The sequence below is a fragment of the Tachypleus tridentatus genome, chromosome 1 (assembly GCF_004210375.1).
Source record: "Tachypleus tridentatus isolate NWPU-2018 chromosome 1, ASM421037v1, whole genome shotgun sequence".
In the NCBI taxonomy this organism is placed as follows: Eukaryota; Metazoa; Arthropoda; class Merostomata; order Xiphosura; family Limulidae; genus Tachypleus; species Tachypleus tridentatus.
This window is the reverse complement of record NC_134825.1, coordinates 137,447,581-137,464,441: the sequence shown is the minus strand read 5'-3', so window position 1 is coordinate 137,464,441 and position 16,861 is coordinate 137,447,581. Positions and strand designations below refer to the sequence as shown.

The window sequence follows — 16,861 nt, the reverse complement described above, 5'->3', positions numbered from 1 at the left end:
ACACAGACACTGTAGAGGGGATTCTCTGTGCAACAACTGAATCACAACAAACCATGGCAGAAACATATCTCAGGATGGCTGGTATGGGTATTAATACTTTTATTAATAAAGCAGAAAACAACGTTTTGACCTTCTTAGGTCATCTTCAGTTCTGATCGAATAAGGGTACAATAGATTTTAGCACAGAACATCGATCTGCTCCTCATGAGGTGGAAGAGTATACAAAGGATGTTCAGTGCCCTTATACACTTGGCATGTGGCTGCTTCATGCATGGAATAAAGGTCAACTTACAATCAAAGTTAAGCCACAAGAACTTTGCCTCAGGAACCAGGGGAAAGCACAACTTCTCTGTGACAGAACTTCAGTCCTGGGTGAATACCCCATTGGCACCAGAAGTGCATGCAAACAGTTTTAGAGCAAAAAAGGTAAAACAGTTTGCTGTGGTCCACTTCAGCAAGTGATTGAGAATAGTCTGTAACTGCTGTCCACTAAACCTCATGCTTAACAATTGTCACATGATATGAAAGTTACCAACAAAACAACCCATATGAGTGGAGGTCTTGCATGATGCCATACCTCCACATTGTATCATAAAATTTTGCAAGGTAAAAAATACAGAAACAAGATATTGTTGCTTGAGAAAGGCTTTCCTGACTGTGAAAAACATGTCAAAATTTTAGGAATACACTAAGCAGCTGCCTGGACATTAAAGTCAGTCACTGCTTCCACACATTGATGGATTACAGACAATGGCAGGATCAAGTTTCAAGAGTCTGGGTCCAGTTTCTATAGAGGTATGCATATGTGCTGATGGAATGAAACAAAATTTCATGATTTCAATTAATTTTCACATAAATAAGTCACCTTTTCAAACAAGATTACAAAAAAAAAAAAATGATGCACTTTATTGCTCTAATTCTTTCTCAGAACCTTTCCAGTGATTCCTTTCTTTTAACAAAACTCATACTAGTACATGTATCAAAATTTACATGTATGAAGATATAATTAGATTTCAGGGTAGGTTGGTAGAGATCGTCATGAGTAATAAAACCAAAACAGGCACAAGAGTACCTCATGCTTGCTATTATTGGTACACCAAATTATAGCTAATAAAAATGAAACAAGTATAACAAAAAAAATAATTTTATAGAGAGAAGTATGGATTGATATACATGTAACCTGGATAACTAGAGTAATATATTAAAGTTATTATATTAATATACAAAATTTAATATACTATAAAACATATTACAACAAGATCAAGTTACAAAAATCAGGTAACTTAAAATTAAGCAACTACATTTTTGAATTCTGACTTTGTTTCAATATTTTGTTGGCACTAAAACTTTTTATATTACTAGAGATATCTAGGTTATGTATACATCTATACTTAGTTGTCTTATAAAATTTTGAAATTTATTTCTAAAAAAAAAACCTGCATTAACTCAAACTTTCTTTTTCAGATCTTAAATTTGTGTTCCCTTGTCTTCAAGATACAGCACTAAAAAACAAGTGGCCTTTATCCTGTCATTATTTAGATGATCTTGTAAAGGTTGATATGATCACCCTTATTTTCTCTTGAGAAAAGAATGACAAGTTAATTTATCTAACTGTGTCCCTACACTTTGGTAAAAGATTTAAAAATTAAAACTGAAAAAACAAATATTATTTCACAAGCTGATTATAAAGTTCAAAATCAAGTAACCAACAATATCAATGATGCAAATTAGAAACAATGTAATTATAAGTAGTCCAATTATAATTTTAACAATACATCCCAGCTCTATTAATTGAAATTATGTAAGTTATAAAAAAATACCCTTCTATGTGAGTGTTTGAAACATAACTATTGATGAGCCATAGTTTAAAGTTGTAGTGTAAAACAAAAATTGTAGCAAAATAGCCTTGAAATTACAAATTTGTTTTATTACTCTTCTTAAGTTTTTGTAATAAATTTAAGAAAAATGATTTATAAATATATTTTTTTAAATATAATAATACTAATAGAATATTAAAATTGTCACACTCACCACCCCATAAATTTCATCCAGATTGATAAGTTCATTCTGTAACAATAAGGCAATGACTTTGTACAATGTTGCAGGAGTTTCAAGACTCAAGTCATTCTGCAAAAAGAAAATGTGTGTGTGTATATATATATATATATATATATATATATATTTATATATTTACACAAACATAATACTGTATAATACTAATATAATACATATACTTTCATCAATCAGTAGGTATCACTTTTTATACAAGGTTTAGTTTCATATACTATTTTTTAATTATACATAGCATGTACTGAAAATACTTATTCTTTATAAAAATTTTGTTTTTCAATATTTGAAGAATTTATACTTTCAGAGTAGGTTTACATTCAGTAGAATGGTAATGTCATTTTACCTTCAAAAAGGTAAGAAGCAAAAAATGTTTTGAATATTTATACAAGTTTACATTTTTACTATCACTTGAAAGGTTAAATTTTGTACAAAAATAATACTTATTTCTAAACATTTATTTTTTTCTGTAAATTAATCTTAACTTTTAAGTGTATGATATGGAAATAAAATAATTCAAAACCAAATGAACATTTACAATTGTAACCTCTATGTGCTTGTAAAGAAAATTTGAATTTTAAACTAACCCACTTGCACATCTTCACATTTAACCTTATTAATCTATATCTCTAAAACATCCTTTCGTCTCCTCAAAGATCTGTACTAGGATTTTTTAGTGAACTCCTTGAGATTTCCATTTCAAATATAGTATTATAGAAGTAAGTTTATTTTTTTTAAAAGGTTACAAGACCCCAAATTGTCAATCATAATTCTAAAAAGTTTAAGATCTTTTTCATTATAATGATGAACATTTAATGGAGTAAAGTATTTTTGGTATTTAATGTCCCAGTTGTAAGTAGTACATACTTTTTCATTTGTAAGAAATTATTAAAAGAAAGTGTTTCAAAAGCACAAGTACTGCTCTGTTTTTATGAAAACAACCACAAAAATAAAATCTACACAGCAAGAAGTTCACATTTTAATGTAGCAACACTAACATCCATGTTACACATCCTTCATGTTTTTGTCAAAAGATACACATTAAGGATACCAACAACTGTTATCATTAACCACACAGATATATTAGTTACTCAACTGGTATACTATATAAATGAAGTTTGTTAGGTAAAAATTAAGCACAAAGCTACACAATGGGCTATCCTGTGATCTGCCCACCATGAGTATCAAAACCCAGTTCATAGCAGTGCAAGTCTGTAAATATACTGCTCTGCTACTAGTTTCAATCTATCACTATAAAACTTGCAAGTCTATCCAAGCACCTTATTAAGTATTTAAATTTCTATACTAGTCAACTTAAGATATATCAAAATAACATTCCATTATCTGTGTGAGCATGTTAAGAATAACAGAAAGCACAAACTAAAAATAACAGAAGTTATGTATACATAAGAAATATTAAATATTACATGAACAATAAGGTACATAAAAATCTTGATACATTCTCTTTAAAATCATGTTTTAAATCCCTTTCATTAGATGTTACTGTAGATTTAAAGGAATTCAAACATCTATAAAAACTATGTAAGTACATGGTGAGAAAACTAGAGTAGTAACTTGTTTACCTGTATTTTAAGCACAAAGCTAAACACCATATGTACTCTGTGCTGTGTCCATCATGAGTATCAACCTGATTTTTAATATTATAAGACTAAAGCTTCCTTCTGGGCCATTAAGGAGGCTTGAGTTATTAAAATAAAGTACCTGTATACTGAAGGGAGTAATATATATGTAATTAAATGTGGTATAAAGAACTAAGTATTTCACATATAAAACTAAACGTAAACAGATGTTTCAAATATGATACAAAGTTCCTTCTTTTGTTTATTTTATTAAGAACCACTCATTTTAATCCTCCTTTTACTCCCCCACATTCAATTTTATAATATCAAACAAATTTAAATTCCCTCAACACTTTTATGTGATGTATCATGTGACCCACATCATTCGTTATAAGAATAGTTGTGAAATTTTTGTATTACGTACACTTAACTTCATCACTGTATTTATTCTTCTTTACAAGTCCTAAGTTTAGAGAGAACCAGAATAACATACAAAATTTACTTGTTTGAATATTTATCTGTTCTAGAATTTTAATTTTAAATACAAAATCTTGCATCTTAAATGTATTTCTGACGATGTATGGAGCAAATGCAAAGTAAACTAATTTCTCATGTTTCCATTAAACAGTGTGAAATCCAAAATTACATATATAATATGGATATTGTGTCAGTTATATTTTAAACTCCCTACAAGAACTTTGTTTCTTGACCAAAACCTTTTGACAAGAAGTTTACAATAAAATGTTTCATTTTTGAATTAATTATTTATAATGAATAAGAAACATTATAAAAAGCAAAAACCTTCAGCAGGATCATAATCAAAAGGGTAAAATAACTAAAAAGCAGTTTAAAACATTCAAGTTTTCTCAAATTATCATAAAGTGTTTTGCATGAGTAATATATATACTACTGAACTCAATAGAAGTTTCTTAATGAGATCTTTTAAGTTAAAAAATATGGAGCCAAACATAAAAATGACAATATTCCACGTGCTTTGTATTTATAGTTCAATGGAATTTAAGTATAGGAAAATATAGGAATAGTAATTGATAAAAATAAGTTATTTATTTGAATAAAAATGTCAAAAGTTCAAAAATTAGAACATATTTACTTTTGCACAGTTGTAAAAAAAACTGAAATTCAAAAATGGAAATAATTAATGTTTATTTCTGTCATAACCTGCTGCAAGACTGAATTTTGTTTTTAATATAAAACATGTATGAGACAATAACTTACATGAAAATACTAAATAAAATATCCTTTTTGTTATATATATACAGTATTTCAAATACTTATAAACAAATATATTCCTTGTATTGTTTACAATTACAATTTCTCCTCTTGCTTTCAAACCTGTCAAATTTTCATGAATTTGGCTTCATACATTTTTTCTTTAATAGAAAAACCTCAACTCAGTTTGTGTTTTTTTCAAAACACAATGTATCTTGCAGTACATACTATAATTTTACCAAATGAGCTATATTATAATAGGTTTTATATGTATAGATAACACATTTAATTCACAGAACTGATTACTTTCTTGAATATGTTTGCTGTAAATGTATTAATATGTGAAATAACATGTAATCAGTATATGAATAATTAGAAATTAACAGTGTTTAGTATTATAATCAAAATTTAAAGCAAAAATTTATTACCTGGTAGAAAGTTAATTTGAACCCCAGAACCTGACTTAAAGTCTTAGGATTACACATGAAAGATTGCAACAAAGGGATGTAAAAATCTGGGAGATGTGAACAGCACTCAAATGATTCAAGAATGACATCCAGAACACGGTTGGGATCCAAATTAAAGCATCCTAGATGAGTATAAAAACATACGTATAATTAAATCTCAATTAAAAAGCATAGACTTTACATTATAAAAAATGTCAAATTCTGAAATTATGACCAAGAACTTGAGAATTAAATTTAAAAATAATAAAGAAACAACTTTTCTTTATATACCTAATAAAATGTCTCACAGGGTTCTTGCACACAAAAGTGGACTAGACTCCATGAATTTCTTTTACCACATTCAATGATTTTTCATGATTTACCAATCCATTTATTAATAACTTTTCAGGATTTTTTATACACCTCAAACATACATATGTAGTAAATATACCCAAAATAGACATGGGCATATACATTTATTCAAGTCAAAATTCTCCATGACAAATTAACACCAATATCAAAGAATTAGAACCTCAAAGTCAATACCTGCTAATTTAAAGCATATCAACTCATTATGTCTTTCTGACATTCTAATAGTAATTGTTATTCAAAACATGAAAACAATAGCAATCAAATTGTATGCAAAAACGGCTCGTTTGGGTTGAGAAAATATTTTACGAAGAAGAGCGAACAATGTTTCGACCTTCTTTGGTCATCGTCAGGTTCCCAAAGAGAGAAAGAGGTAACTGACTGGAAGCTGACCACATGTTTGGAAGGGGTTGTGTAACTTAGTGTCAGAATATAGAGGATGGCGTTAGATGTTTGAATATATAATTTTATTTTATTATATTTAATATAGGTATAAAGGCGTTCCTTTATTTTGGGTTTAAGTTGTTGTATAAGTAAGGCTTCTTTACTTTTGCATTTGTTTATGTTTGTTTCTTCATTTAGTATTTGAGTGTTTTCTATATAAATATATCTCACGAATCAAAATATCACGAAACCATATACTGCTGCATACCATATATTCCTAACATCAGCAAAAAAATAACCAACATTTGGCAAAAACTGGTAACAAAATATGAAATTCCAGTTAATACCAAATTTATTCAAAAACCAGGCACAAAACTGAGGTCTATACTATGTAAAACCTACACTGACAAACACCACATCAACATTATTTATAAAATACAATGTGATAACTGCCAGATAATAGTATGATGAATTGTGATTGGCCAAATGCAATAGGGAAAAACCATTTTACCGAATTTAGGTTTCGGCTTTGTGTGGAGAGATTAGCACTAAATATCATCATGTTTTTAATTATATTTCCTTGCTTCTTTTTTGTTAAAATATGGAAAGTCATTAGATTTTACAATTTAAAACACCCTTTACAAATATCAATTTTTCAGGTTGTCCAAGACCAGGAAGAACCCTATCTTAGCATTCAATTTATTAAGTGAAAGAGATGATTCAATACAATGTTATGTTTTTGTAATATTTATTACTTTTTTTCTGTTGTGAACCCACATCGACACTTATAAGATCTGAAAGTATCCTGAAAGTTGTATGTGTGAATTATGGAATTTTTGGTATGCAGTATTTTAAAATTTAGTCATTTATACATTTTTCTTAATAGCACGTGTAATTAGAATGATTATATACTATACTTTACATTTCAAATTTAAATTAATTAATAAATTAGTGATTAATTTGTATACATTTAATGTTTTTTGTTTTAATGTTTTAAAATATAATTCACACAAAGATTTATCTCACTGAAATAGTGAGTTATATCTCATTTTTGCCACTGGTTATACATTCTTTCTACTTCCCTTTTTACTTTTTACTCTCTCCTTTGTCTGTTATTTGAAATATTTAATCCCACAAAAACTTCATATAATGTGTGATGACATGTTCCATCCCCTCCAATAAAAGAATCTCTAGACTAATCCTTCATTGCCATGTACTTGTTCCTCTGTTTAACATCTGCCTTCCCCTTATCTTTATATGGTCACAATTTCTCACAGATCTATGTTTGAGAGACAACAGTAGGAATAGTTACAGTAGAGTAAACATCTCATGTTATCATAATCTACTACTATGTTGTTTTCAAATATGATACTGTACTCCTGCTACATCCCTTTAGTACAAATTCCAACATTTAAATGGAGGTAAAATGATAGGCATCACACTTGTCACTTTTGGTGAAAAAAAGAAAATGATTCTACAAGTACATTTTTAAAATGTTGCCAAGTCTAACCATAATGAAGCAAATAAAGCTTTGGCAAAAGATATGATCAGTCAAGCTGTCCAAAACAACTCAGTGGCTGTGCACCAAATGATCTAAAGACTTGATGTAAAGACATCTTTAATAATCAGTGATGTCGAGAAAACCCACTTGTAGAGAAAAATATACATGTAAAAATGGCTCATTTGGGTTGAGAAAATATTTTATGTAGAGTAGCAAACAAGGTTTTGACCTTCTTCGGTCATCGTCGGCCTGGAGGACGGGTTGGTGGAGGAGTACAGTTTCATTACGGTGAAGCTCTTGCTCCCTAACATGACTCCTCTCATTCAGCTTATGGACCAGCAGATCATATGGAACTTTAAGAAACTCTACACCAAAGCACTGTTTCAAAGGTGCTTTGAAGTGACCTCTGATACAGTTAACACTCAGAGTTCTGGAAAAAACACTTCAATAACATCCACTGCTTGAGGATCATAGACAAAGCCTGGAAGGAAAGAGTCTTCGAGGACCATGAACTCAGCCTGGAAGAAATTGTGGCCAGATTCAGTAGCAGATAGAGACTTTGAAGGCCTTGAGGCTGAGCCTGTTATCAAGGATACTGTTTCACGAGGCAAGTGTATGGGCTTGAATGTGAGTGATGATGATGTGGAGGAGCTGGTGGAAAATCACAACACTGAACTCACCACAGAAGAACTCCAAGACCTTCAGAAGGAGTAGCAACAGAAGGCAACTGAGGAAGTGTCTTCAGATGAGGAGGAGGAAAGGGAGGATGTTCTTAGTTCACTAATCAAGGAAATGTGTGGAAAATGGGGAGAGTTACAAAATTTTGTGGAAAACTTGCACCCTCACAAAGCTGTAACAAACTGCAGCATAAACCTTTTCAATGACAATACCATGTCTTACTTCAGAAACATTTTAAAATGCAGGCAGAAACAAACCTCATTAGACAAGTTTTTAGAGAGAAATAGGTCCAGTGAGTTTCAAGCAGGTTGTACAGTGCAAAGAGACAGGAAAGAGAAAAAACACAGAAGGAGAGTTACCTGATGTTTTAATGGAAGGTGATGCCCTTTCCAAATAATAATAACCCTCCCACTCACCACATTCCTAACCACCTTTCACTTATGCCATCAGCTCTCCTCAGCACAGTTAAAGTGCAGTTACATTTTTATTTGTTTTTTTTTATTGGGTTTATAGTTTTTGTGGTTGACTTTATGCATGCAAGTATTATTATACAGGTATAAATAAGCAATATGTTTACTTAAAATGCTTCATAATGCATAATTTTTGTAGGCCTGTAACAGATTAATTTAATTTACAGTATTTCTTATGGGAAAAATTGATTCCGTTTTCGAACAGCCTTCTGGAACGGATTAAGTTCGAGAACCGAGGTACCACTGTACAAAATAACCTATATTATAGCCAGTATAGAGGTATGTTGGAGTATATTTCCTAAAGAGAATAATACCATCCTAATAAAGAATCCATGGAAACTAAAACATGGAAGTACAGTAGCTGATCTGATTAATATCAAAAAAGGAGAAACATGCTTAAAACCTTTAAAAAAAAAAGACAAAAACAAAAGTAAAACAAAATAATGAAAAACATTTCCACATTCATAATCATTTTACTTGTTTAAGGTTAAAAGACACATGCTTTACATATTTCAGTGAACAACACTGTCTTTCATCCTCAAAGCATCCTAGATAAATATAAAAACAAACAGATAACAAAATCAAATAAGAGCTGTCAATCCAATATATTACCTAGCAAAAGGGTTACATTCAAAACTGAATTAAACTACTTTATTATCATGGTGTACAAATAAATCTGGTATTAAAATGCACTTAATAAATCAATTTTAATGCTATACAAGTTCACTTCTTAATTTTACAAGGAACTATTTTAAAAATCTTTAATATTCCCAAATATGACAATTGTAACATTTGCTCTCCATGTCTTCCTCTTCTTTAATTTATAGATCACTATTCTAGAGGAAAAGAGCATATTCTAGTGGTTCAAAATTCATTTTGGAACTCTGGATATAAAACTTACAGTCAAGTGTAAAGAATTAGAATGACCCAGTAGTTAAAGTGGTACATAGTGTTTACTAAATGCCTTCTACATCAAAATTATTAACAGCTAGCACATAGACCCATTCAAGTAGCTTTTCACAAAATTCAACATAAAACTACTCCTTTTAGAAATGTATTTAATAACTTAGTGTAAAATATCCATTTTGCAATATGCAACAAGACTAAAAACCAAAAGTTCTCAATTTCTTCAAATGCCTATTGTAAAAAAAAAAAAATTTTGGGAAACCTCCACAATACCACAAAATTTTTCAAAACTAAAATCAAATGAGAAATCACAGCTCACCAATAAGAGACCTGATAACTTCAAGAAGATATGTAGTGTTTACTGTCCCACCAACCTCTTGAATCAGTTCTGTTATTAACTTAGCAAACCCTTCACTTTCTTCTCGAAATAGGTTAAACTTTTGTTGCTTGTAACTGAAAATAAAAACATGTTAAGATGGCATAGATTAAAAAAAAAATCAAATTATTATTATTATCAGTTACCACTACTTCAACTTTTCAAGATGTGGATTTTTAGATTACCAAATTAGTTTGCCTTCTTTATTTTATTTTTGTTGATGCTATTCTGATGTTGAAAACAAAATCATGCTTTAATAAACTTCTTTCACAAGTTTACAGCCAAATTATTATGACAAAAGTTAATTTTTAATATTAATAAAAAATAACTAAATTAAGAACATAAAAATCTAGTTAATAATGCAATATGCAAAATAAACAATGTAATAAATTATAAATAACTATAATAACTGAAAAAGAAGAGGCCACTGTCAAAGAACTGTACACAATTATAATTTTATAAAACCTGAATTTGTTGCTACATCTGCTGGCAGAGCTTTTTTTCTGAAATACAGCTAGTCTTAGTTTCTTCAGCTATCTCTGTTTTCATAATCCTCAGAACATCAAGAAAAAAAACTCAAATTGGTCCATAACTTAAAATAATGTTTTAACTTTACTGGCAACTATAAAGCTTATTTAACATAATTTAAGGACAACAATGCTCCATCTAGGCTGACCCATCGACTCACCTTTCAAATAAAAATAAAGCCACTCTTTATCATTCAAATATGTATCAAGCCTTCCTTCAAAACCATTAAATTTATTGTATTCAAAGCATTTGAAGACGACCTATTCCAAAAGCCAACCATCCAGCTAGAAAAATAAAACTGTCTTGGGTGAAGGTAACAACCTTCCAAAATTTATAGCATCCTCTAGTTCTATAATTCTCACTCTTAAGTACTATCAATATCCTTAACAATCTTAACTACCTCAATAAGATCCCCCCTAACTCTTCTCTTCTTCAAGAGAAAACAATTTCAGAGATCTTACACTTTTCTAATACACCAACCTTTCCATTTCATGTATCATGCTGATAGCCCTCCTCTGAACCTTTTCAAACAATTTAATGTCTTTCCTAAGGTAACAAGCCCAAGAATAAACACAATACTCCAAATGTGGCTTAACCTATGACCTAACTTATTTACACCTGTGCTAAATACCTTTGTAGATAAAATTTTATTTTTCCTGCCACTAGCAACAGCACACTGCAGGAATGGATTGAGATATTAATAACGAGAAAGCTAAGATGCTTTTCTTCCATAACACTGTTAAGATTATTCCCAGTAAAATTGTACTTTTAACTCAAATTATGATATCTCAGTCTACTTCCTTGCATTTATTACAAAAATCAAAAGTTATTTATCATTTGTCCAACTCATCAAATAATCCATATTCTTTTGTAAAATAGCAGTATCTTTCTTGCACCCAGCAACACCCAAAACTAGCAAATCTGTGTAATGTATTGACTTCTTTATCTCTATCATTAAGGTATAAGGTATATCAAAAAGGTTAAAATCTTAACATTGAAGACTGAGATATTCCACTCATGGCATTAATCCAGTTTGACTAAATTACATTTATAATAACCTTTGGGTTTTTTTCTATCCCTCACACCCAATGAAATCATTATTTTAAAGAGCCTTTTATGTGGCCCCTTATCAAACATTTTCAGAAAATCTAAATACACCAAATCTCCATTCATACCCTCATTTATATAAGCAGTAAACTTTAAAAAATCTCTAAAGGTTAAAAAGGCAAGAATTTCTTCAAGTAAGGCTATGTTGATTGACCATCAAAATTTGTTAAATTACTCTGCAAAACATCTTTTATTACACTTTCAAAAAGTTTTCCTGCCACTGATGCAAGACTTACAATTATCAGAGAAATTTGTAAAACCTCTCTTGTAAAAATTTTTTGTCACCTGTCCACTATTTAAAGACTTACAAAAACAAAAAAAAACATAATAATAACAGCAAGTGACTTACATGTCTGACCTTTAACCTCCTTTATATAACTTTGTGAAAAAGTAGAATTTAATAACTCAGCCATCCCATAATCATTAGGCATGGTTCTTTTTGTATTATCTCAAATTTTTTATTCTTAACATAATTTTAAAAAATCCTTATTCATAGATTTTTAACCAATTTATCTTAAAATACCCTTTTCAATTTCTTAACTTCCTGTTTGACAACACATTGATTTTCTGTAATCCTCTAAATTTCCTATTATAGCAATAAATGTAAACCTGAATTTCTTTAATTTTATTACTTTATACACTTTGTAAGCTAATCCATTTATATTTACCAGCAGCCACTTTTTCATGAACATGTTTATCTTGAATACTTAAAAAAAATTTTAAAATGTCCACATTTGATCAGCACCTCCAATTAATTCAGTTGCAAGTCATACTGATCACATCAATCAGTGAAAAAACGTTATTTTGGCTCAACTATGTTACAATAATTAAAATATTAGCGAAACTACAGAAATAATAAAACATGTTTATTACAAGTATTATACTTTAAATGAAGGGTTGGAAAGTCAAAATATTCAATTTAAATTCACTATGTGAACTCAGTAGTCACATGACTAATGACTGCACGTGTGCGTGTGCACACGTGCATGCATGCAAGCATGTGTGTGTGATTTACACAGCTTTTGTTTTCACATGGCTAAAAATGATGTGATTTGATGTCAAAACATGAAGTATGTGATCATTTAGGTATTCCAATTCTCCAACACTTATCCAAATGTCTGGAACTAAAATAATTAATATCACCCACAATTTCAGCTGAATTAACCCTTTATCATCCATGAAAGGTTCTTTTCCATTACTTTAACTGGTGTAAATTAATGGGTGGAAAAGATGTCTAGCATGCATAAATATACGAGTGAAGATAAGAGTTAACAGCTGAATCCTTAATCTCATTGTAATTTCTTTATTAATTTCAATAGTTCTATATGTCTGTATGTAATAGTTTTTGACTAAATGCCTTCTCCCTAAAAAAAAAAACCAAATAAAGTCCACTTTCTAAATGTTACCTTTAATATCCTCAACTTCATTGGGATGCAATTCAAATTTTACATATAAAACCACAACTTCCTCCCTTTTTAGTATTATATTAAATAATCTATAAATCTGTATTTCAAAAACATTTCTGTCATTAATATCATCACAATAAAACTACTTTAGTTTTGTTTACCTATGGATTTGACTCTCGTTTATCTTACCAAAATAATGGTAAAAGTTAACTAGGTATTCCTCTTCCACAATCTTTATTACAATAAAATGTTTTGGCTCTGGTTTAGCTTACCAGAATAGCAGTAAATTAGAAGATTATTTTTTTATTTATTTATTTAAAGAAGGGAATTTCACAACACACTACTTGGTCATAACCCTATAACTCATTTCTGGTTGAGTGGTGACAGTAACTTTGTAGTATATAAAGTTTTTCTTACAGACAAAATCATGACTTGCTGCAGCTGAAGAGGATACATTTCTTTACAAAGTTGATAACTGATATATTTACCCTGTATAGCACTATTTATAGTACCTTTTACCTTATATACTAGTGGTGCCATACATATCACTTTTGTAAGGTCCTATGCACTTAGAAGCAAATTTACCAGTAAACTGACCTGCAGAAGATACAAGATGAGATGTTATCAAATTATATCACTTAGATGAAACACTACTGGATTATTTCTGTAATTGTAGGCCTATCTCTGTCATCTCTGGGATACTTTTACATTATTTCTTATGTTATATACTTAGTATTTCTACAATGCATTTATTCATAGTGATATTTCTTAAAACCTGTTCAGAATTTAAAAATTTCCCAAATACTTAAAAATTAATATTCCCAATGACATGAAACAGTTTTTAGTAATTTAATACTTGATTTTTTCTTAATATCTAACTAATTTGTTCCTTCCTACCACAGTATACATACAGTGATATTTACACCATTAACTTTGCTGCAATGTTTGGCAACTCTATGTCCTTAGTTATTAAATGAAATGCAGAAGATTATTCTAGTGAGTTGTACCATTTCCTGATCACTTACAATTTTTGTCTCAATTTCTTTATTTTTAATACTGTAACTCTTCTGACAATTTAAAAAAATATCTGGATTCAATCCACATATAATACTGAATAATAATATTTTAATTTCCATTCATCTTCCATAGTTTCAGCCCCAGCTTCTAAACTGTTATTAGTTCTATAACATTTATACTGCTTCAATTTTAGACTATCAGCACAGAATTTGAGCAATATAATTCTAAATAGTATCTCAGTGAGACATGATACATTTATAACCATTTATCATTCAAAATCTGTGAACTGTAGCTCATCACTATTTTATTTTCACTTCTCATTAGTAGTGGGATAACTGCACCAACTTGCTTTTGATAATTACATATAGTGGCTTGTTGGAATTTATACTGCATTCAATACTGTTGGTGCATTATTTACATGTTATATGAATGGAGAAGGCATCAGCACAGTTTCTATGACATTTACACAATGGTATTTTGTAAATTAGCAAGTTAATTCAATTGTAGCAATCATCATTATGCTTTACACAAAAAAATAACAGTAAGGTCAGACCAGACATTTCTTAAGCAATCACCTAAATTACAGTCTTACATGGAACAATCACTTCCTTGTAACTAAAGAACAGCTCCTGTTTGGACATGAATGTAACAAGTTCTTTATTTTAAACTATAAATAATCAAAATGTTAATAACATCCTTAAAAACAAAACCAAGTATTTTGTTGAATGTCTTGAGTATATCAAAATATCTCTTAATTCTAAAATGCCAGGCCCAGATATTTGCAAATTGTACAGCTAAATTTCTAATTCAATAACATAATCTTGACACGAGCTCAAAACTTTTAATTCAACAATACAGACTTGACAGAAGTTAAAAAAATGAACAGGAAAAGAAAAGATACAAGTAACATTAAAATGACATATATCTAACCTATAGGAAGTCCTGATAGTACATTACATAAATATTAGTCAGAAATGCTGATTATTTCATCTGCTTTGTTTTCAATTATACTTGTGTACCATACTTCTTCCACAACACATGAAGATCCCTTCTGACAAATGTGAGTGGCTAGTAGCTTTCTATCCTTTTTTTTGATGTTCTTTAAAGAAATATGCCATTTTATTATTTTGGATTAGAAATGAACAAGTTCACTATCACTTACATAAGATGCTCAACATCATTTCTCAGTTATCACTTTTACAAAAGTACATTAAACCTGTATAAAACAATCTAAAAAACTATTCAAAATGGCATAAAGAAACTGTTACTTCTGTAAGAAGTTTCAAGTATTTGAGTAAATTTTTCGTTTCAATTCTTTCACTTCCTTGTCTAGCACTGAAATAATAAGCTACCAATTTATCATGATGAAACTTTGTAGAATGGATGGCAACTGCCTGTTGTGGAGACACAAGTCTACAGAACAACATTTCAAAAGTCTTCTGCCTTTCGTCTTCAAGCCTGAAGACTTTCGAAACATCATCCTCTACACTCGTGTCTCCACAATAGGCAATTGTCATCCATTCTACAAAGTTTCATCATGAATACTTTGCCTAAACAATCTATCAAATAATATCAATTTATCAATTTTATCATTTTGTCACAAGACTGTTGTCAACTGACTTAAAGATACTACACAGCACGCTATTCTGTAGATTAATTATTAATCTTTATAAACATGCCTTTCAAAAAATCCAAAAGCATAAAGAGTAGATCACATTCACAAAGCCATGCTCTTCACCAACTGTCAATTTGTAATTTTTTATTTAAAGAATCTCATTGTTTGTGGTATTGAAAAGAATTGTTGTGTGGTATTAAAACAGGAGAAAAATGTTTGATTATTAAACAAGTATATAAATGATACAAAAGAGCCATGCTCAAGTTCAAAAGGTGATTCTGTAATATGCAATAAAGTATCTGTAATCCTTTTGCAAAAACATGCACATCTCCATTTGTAGTTTCTACTACACTTTTTTAAAATGAGGTACCCAACTGTTCTGCATTTAGTTCCAAGATTCCTAGGACTAGGTCTTCAACTAAAATCTGTGTTAAACATGACCCTAGTAACTCTCTATTCTTGTTAAATGTCAATGTTGAAATAGTCAGTGCCTTTGCATTTAGCTGTTCTGCATGCCCACTTTTTGAAGTCAATCTTGAAGTAGTTTACACAGGGCAGTTCATGTGTGTGAACAGAAATGTTGTTAATATCAATTACAAATCCATCAGTATAATTAAGATAATGGTAGGGGTTATGGTAGGTTTGTGCACTTTGGAATTAAGATATATTTCAAGCACAGCAGTATCTCTGTCATTTTTGCTCTGATGTCACACACGATCAGAAATATTGTGTACAAACTGTAACTTACAGAAATCTGTACCACACCTTTGAAGAAGGTCCCGAATAAAACGTATTCAGATTCCTCAATACAGAATGTTCAGTTTATAATACCTAAATACCATACAGTTTTAGAAAAAGTATCAATTCTTATCATTGCAGCTTCAGTAACTTTTTATTCTTGCTTCTTTGATATTTTCATTTCTTCATTGGTGACTATGAGTGCTGAATTTTTAAAATACAGCAGAAGAGTAAATTTACAGAATCTGTTACTGATCCACTGTATTAACACTTCTTTATCATTCTATCATGTGTTTTGTAGTCCTTGTTTGCCTTAGACTGAAACTATGTTACTTTATATTAGACATCACACTGGATATAAGATTAATATAAAAATGGCACAAGGTATAACAAACTATGATTATAATTTGGAAATAACTTTTATTTGTTTGTTTGTTTGTTTG

At 29.9% G+C, this 16,861-nt stretch overlaps 1 protein-coding gene across 2 annotated transcripts in view; it reads right to left on the bottom strand.

Annotated features, from left to right (window-relative positions):
* tho2 (THO complex subunit 2-like protein) overlaps nucleotides 1–16,861 on the bottom strand; it is a 240,410-nt gene that overhangs the window by 172,606 nt on the left and 50,943 nt on the right. For both annotated transcript variants that reach the window (XM_076454283.1, XM_076454284.1), the window contains exons 7-9: nucleotides 9,951–10,084; nucleotides 5,306–5,466; nucleotides 2,032–2,127 (exon numbers count right to left, since the gene is read on the bottom strand). In XM_076454283.1, coding sequence (XP_076310398.1) covers nucleotides 2,032–2,127; nucleotides 5,306–5,466; nucleotides 9,951–10,084 — 391 coding nt within the window. The remainder of the gene's footprint in view (nucleotides 1–2,031; nucleotides 2,128–5,305; nucleotides 5,467–9,950; nucleotides 10,085–16,861) is intronic.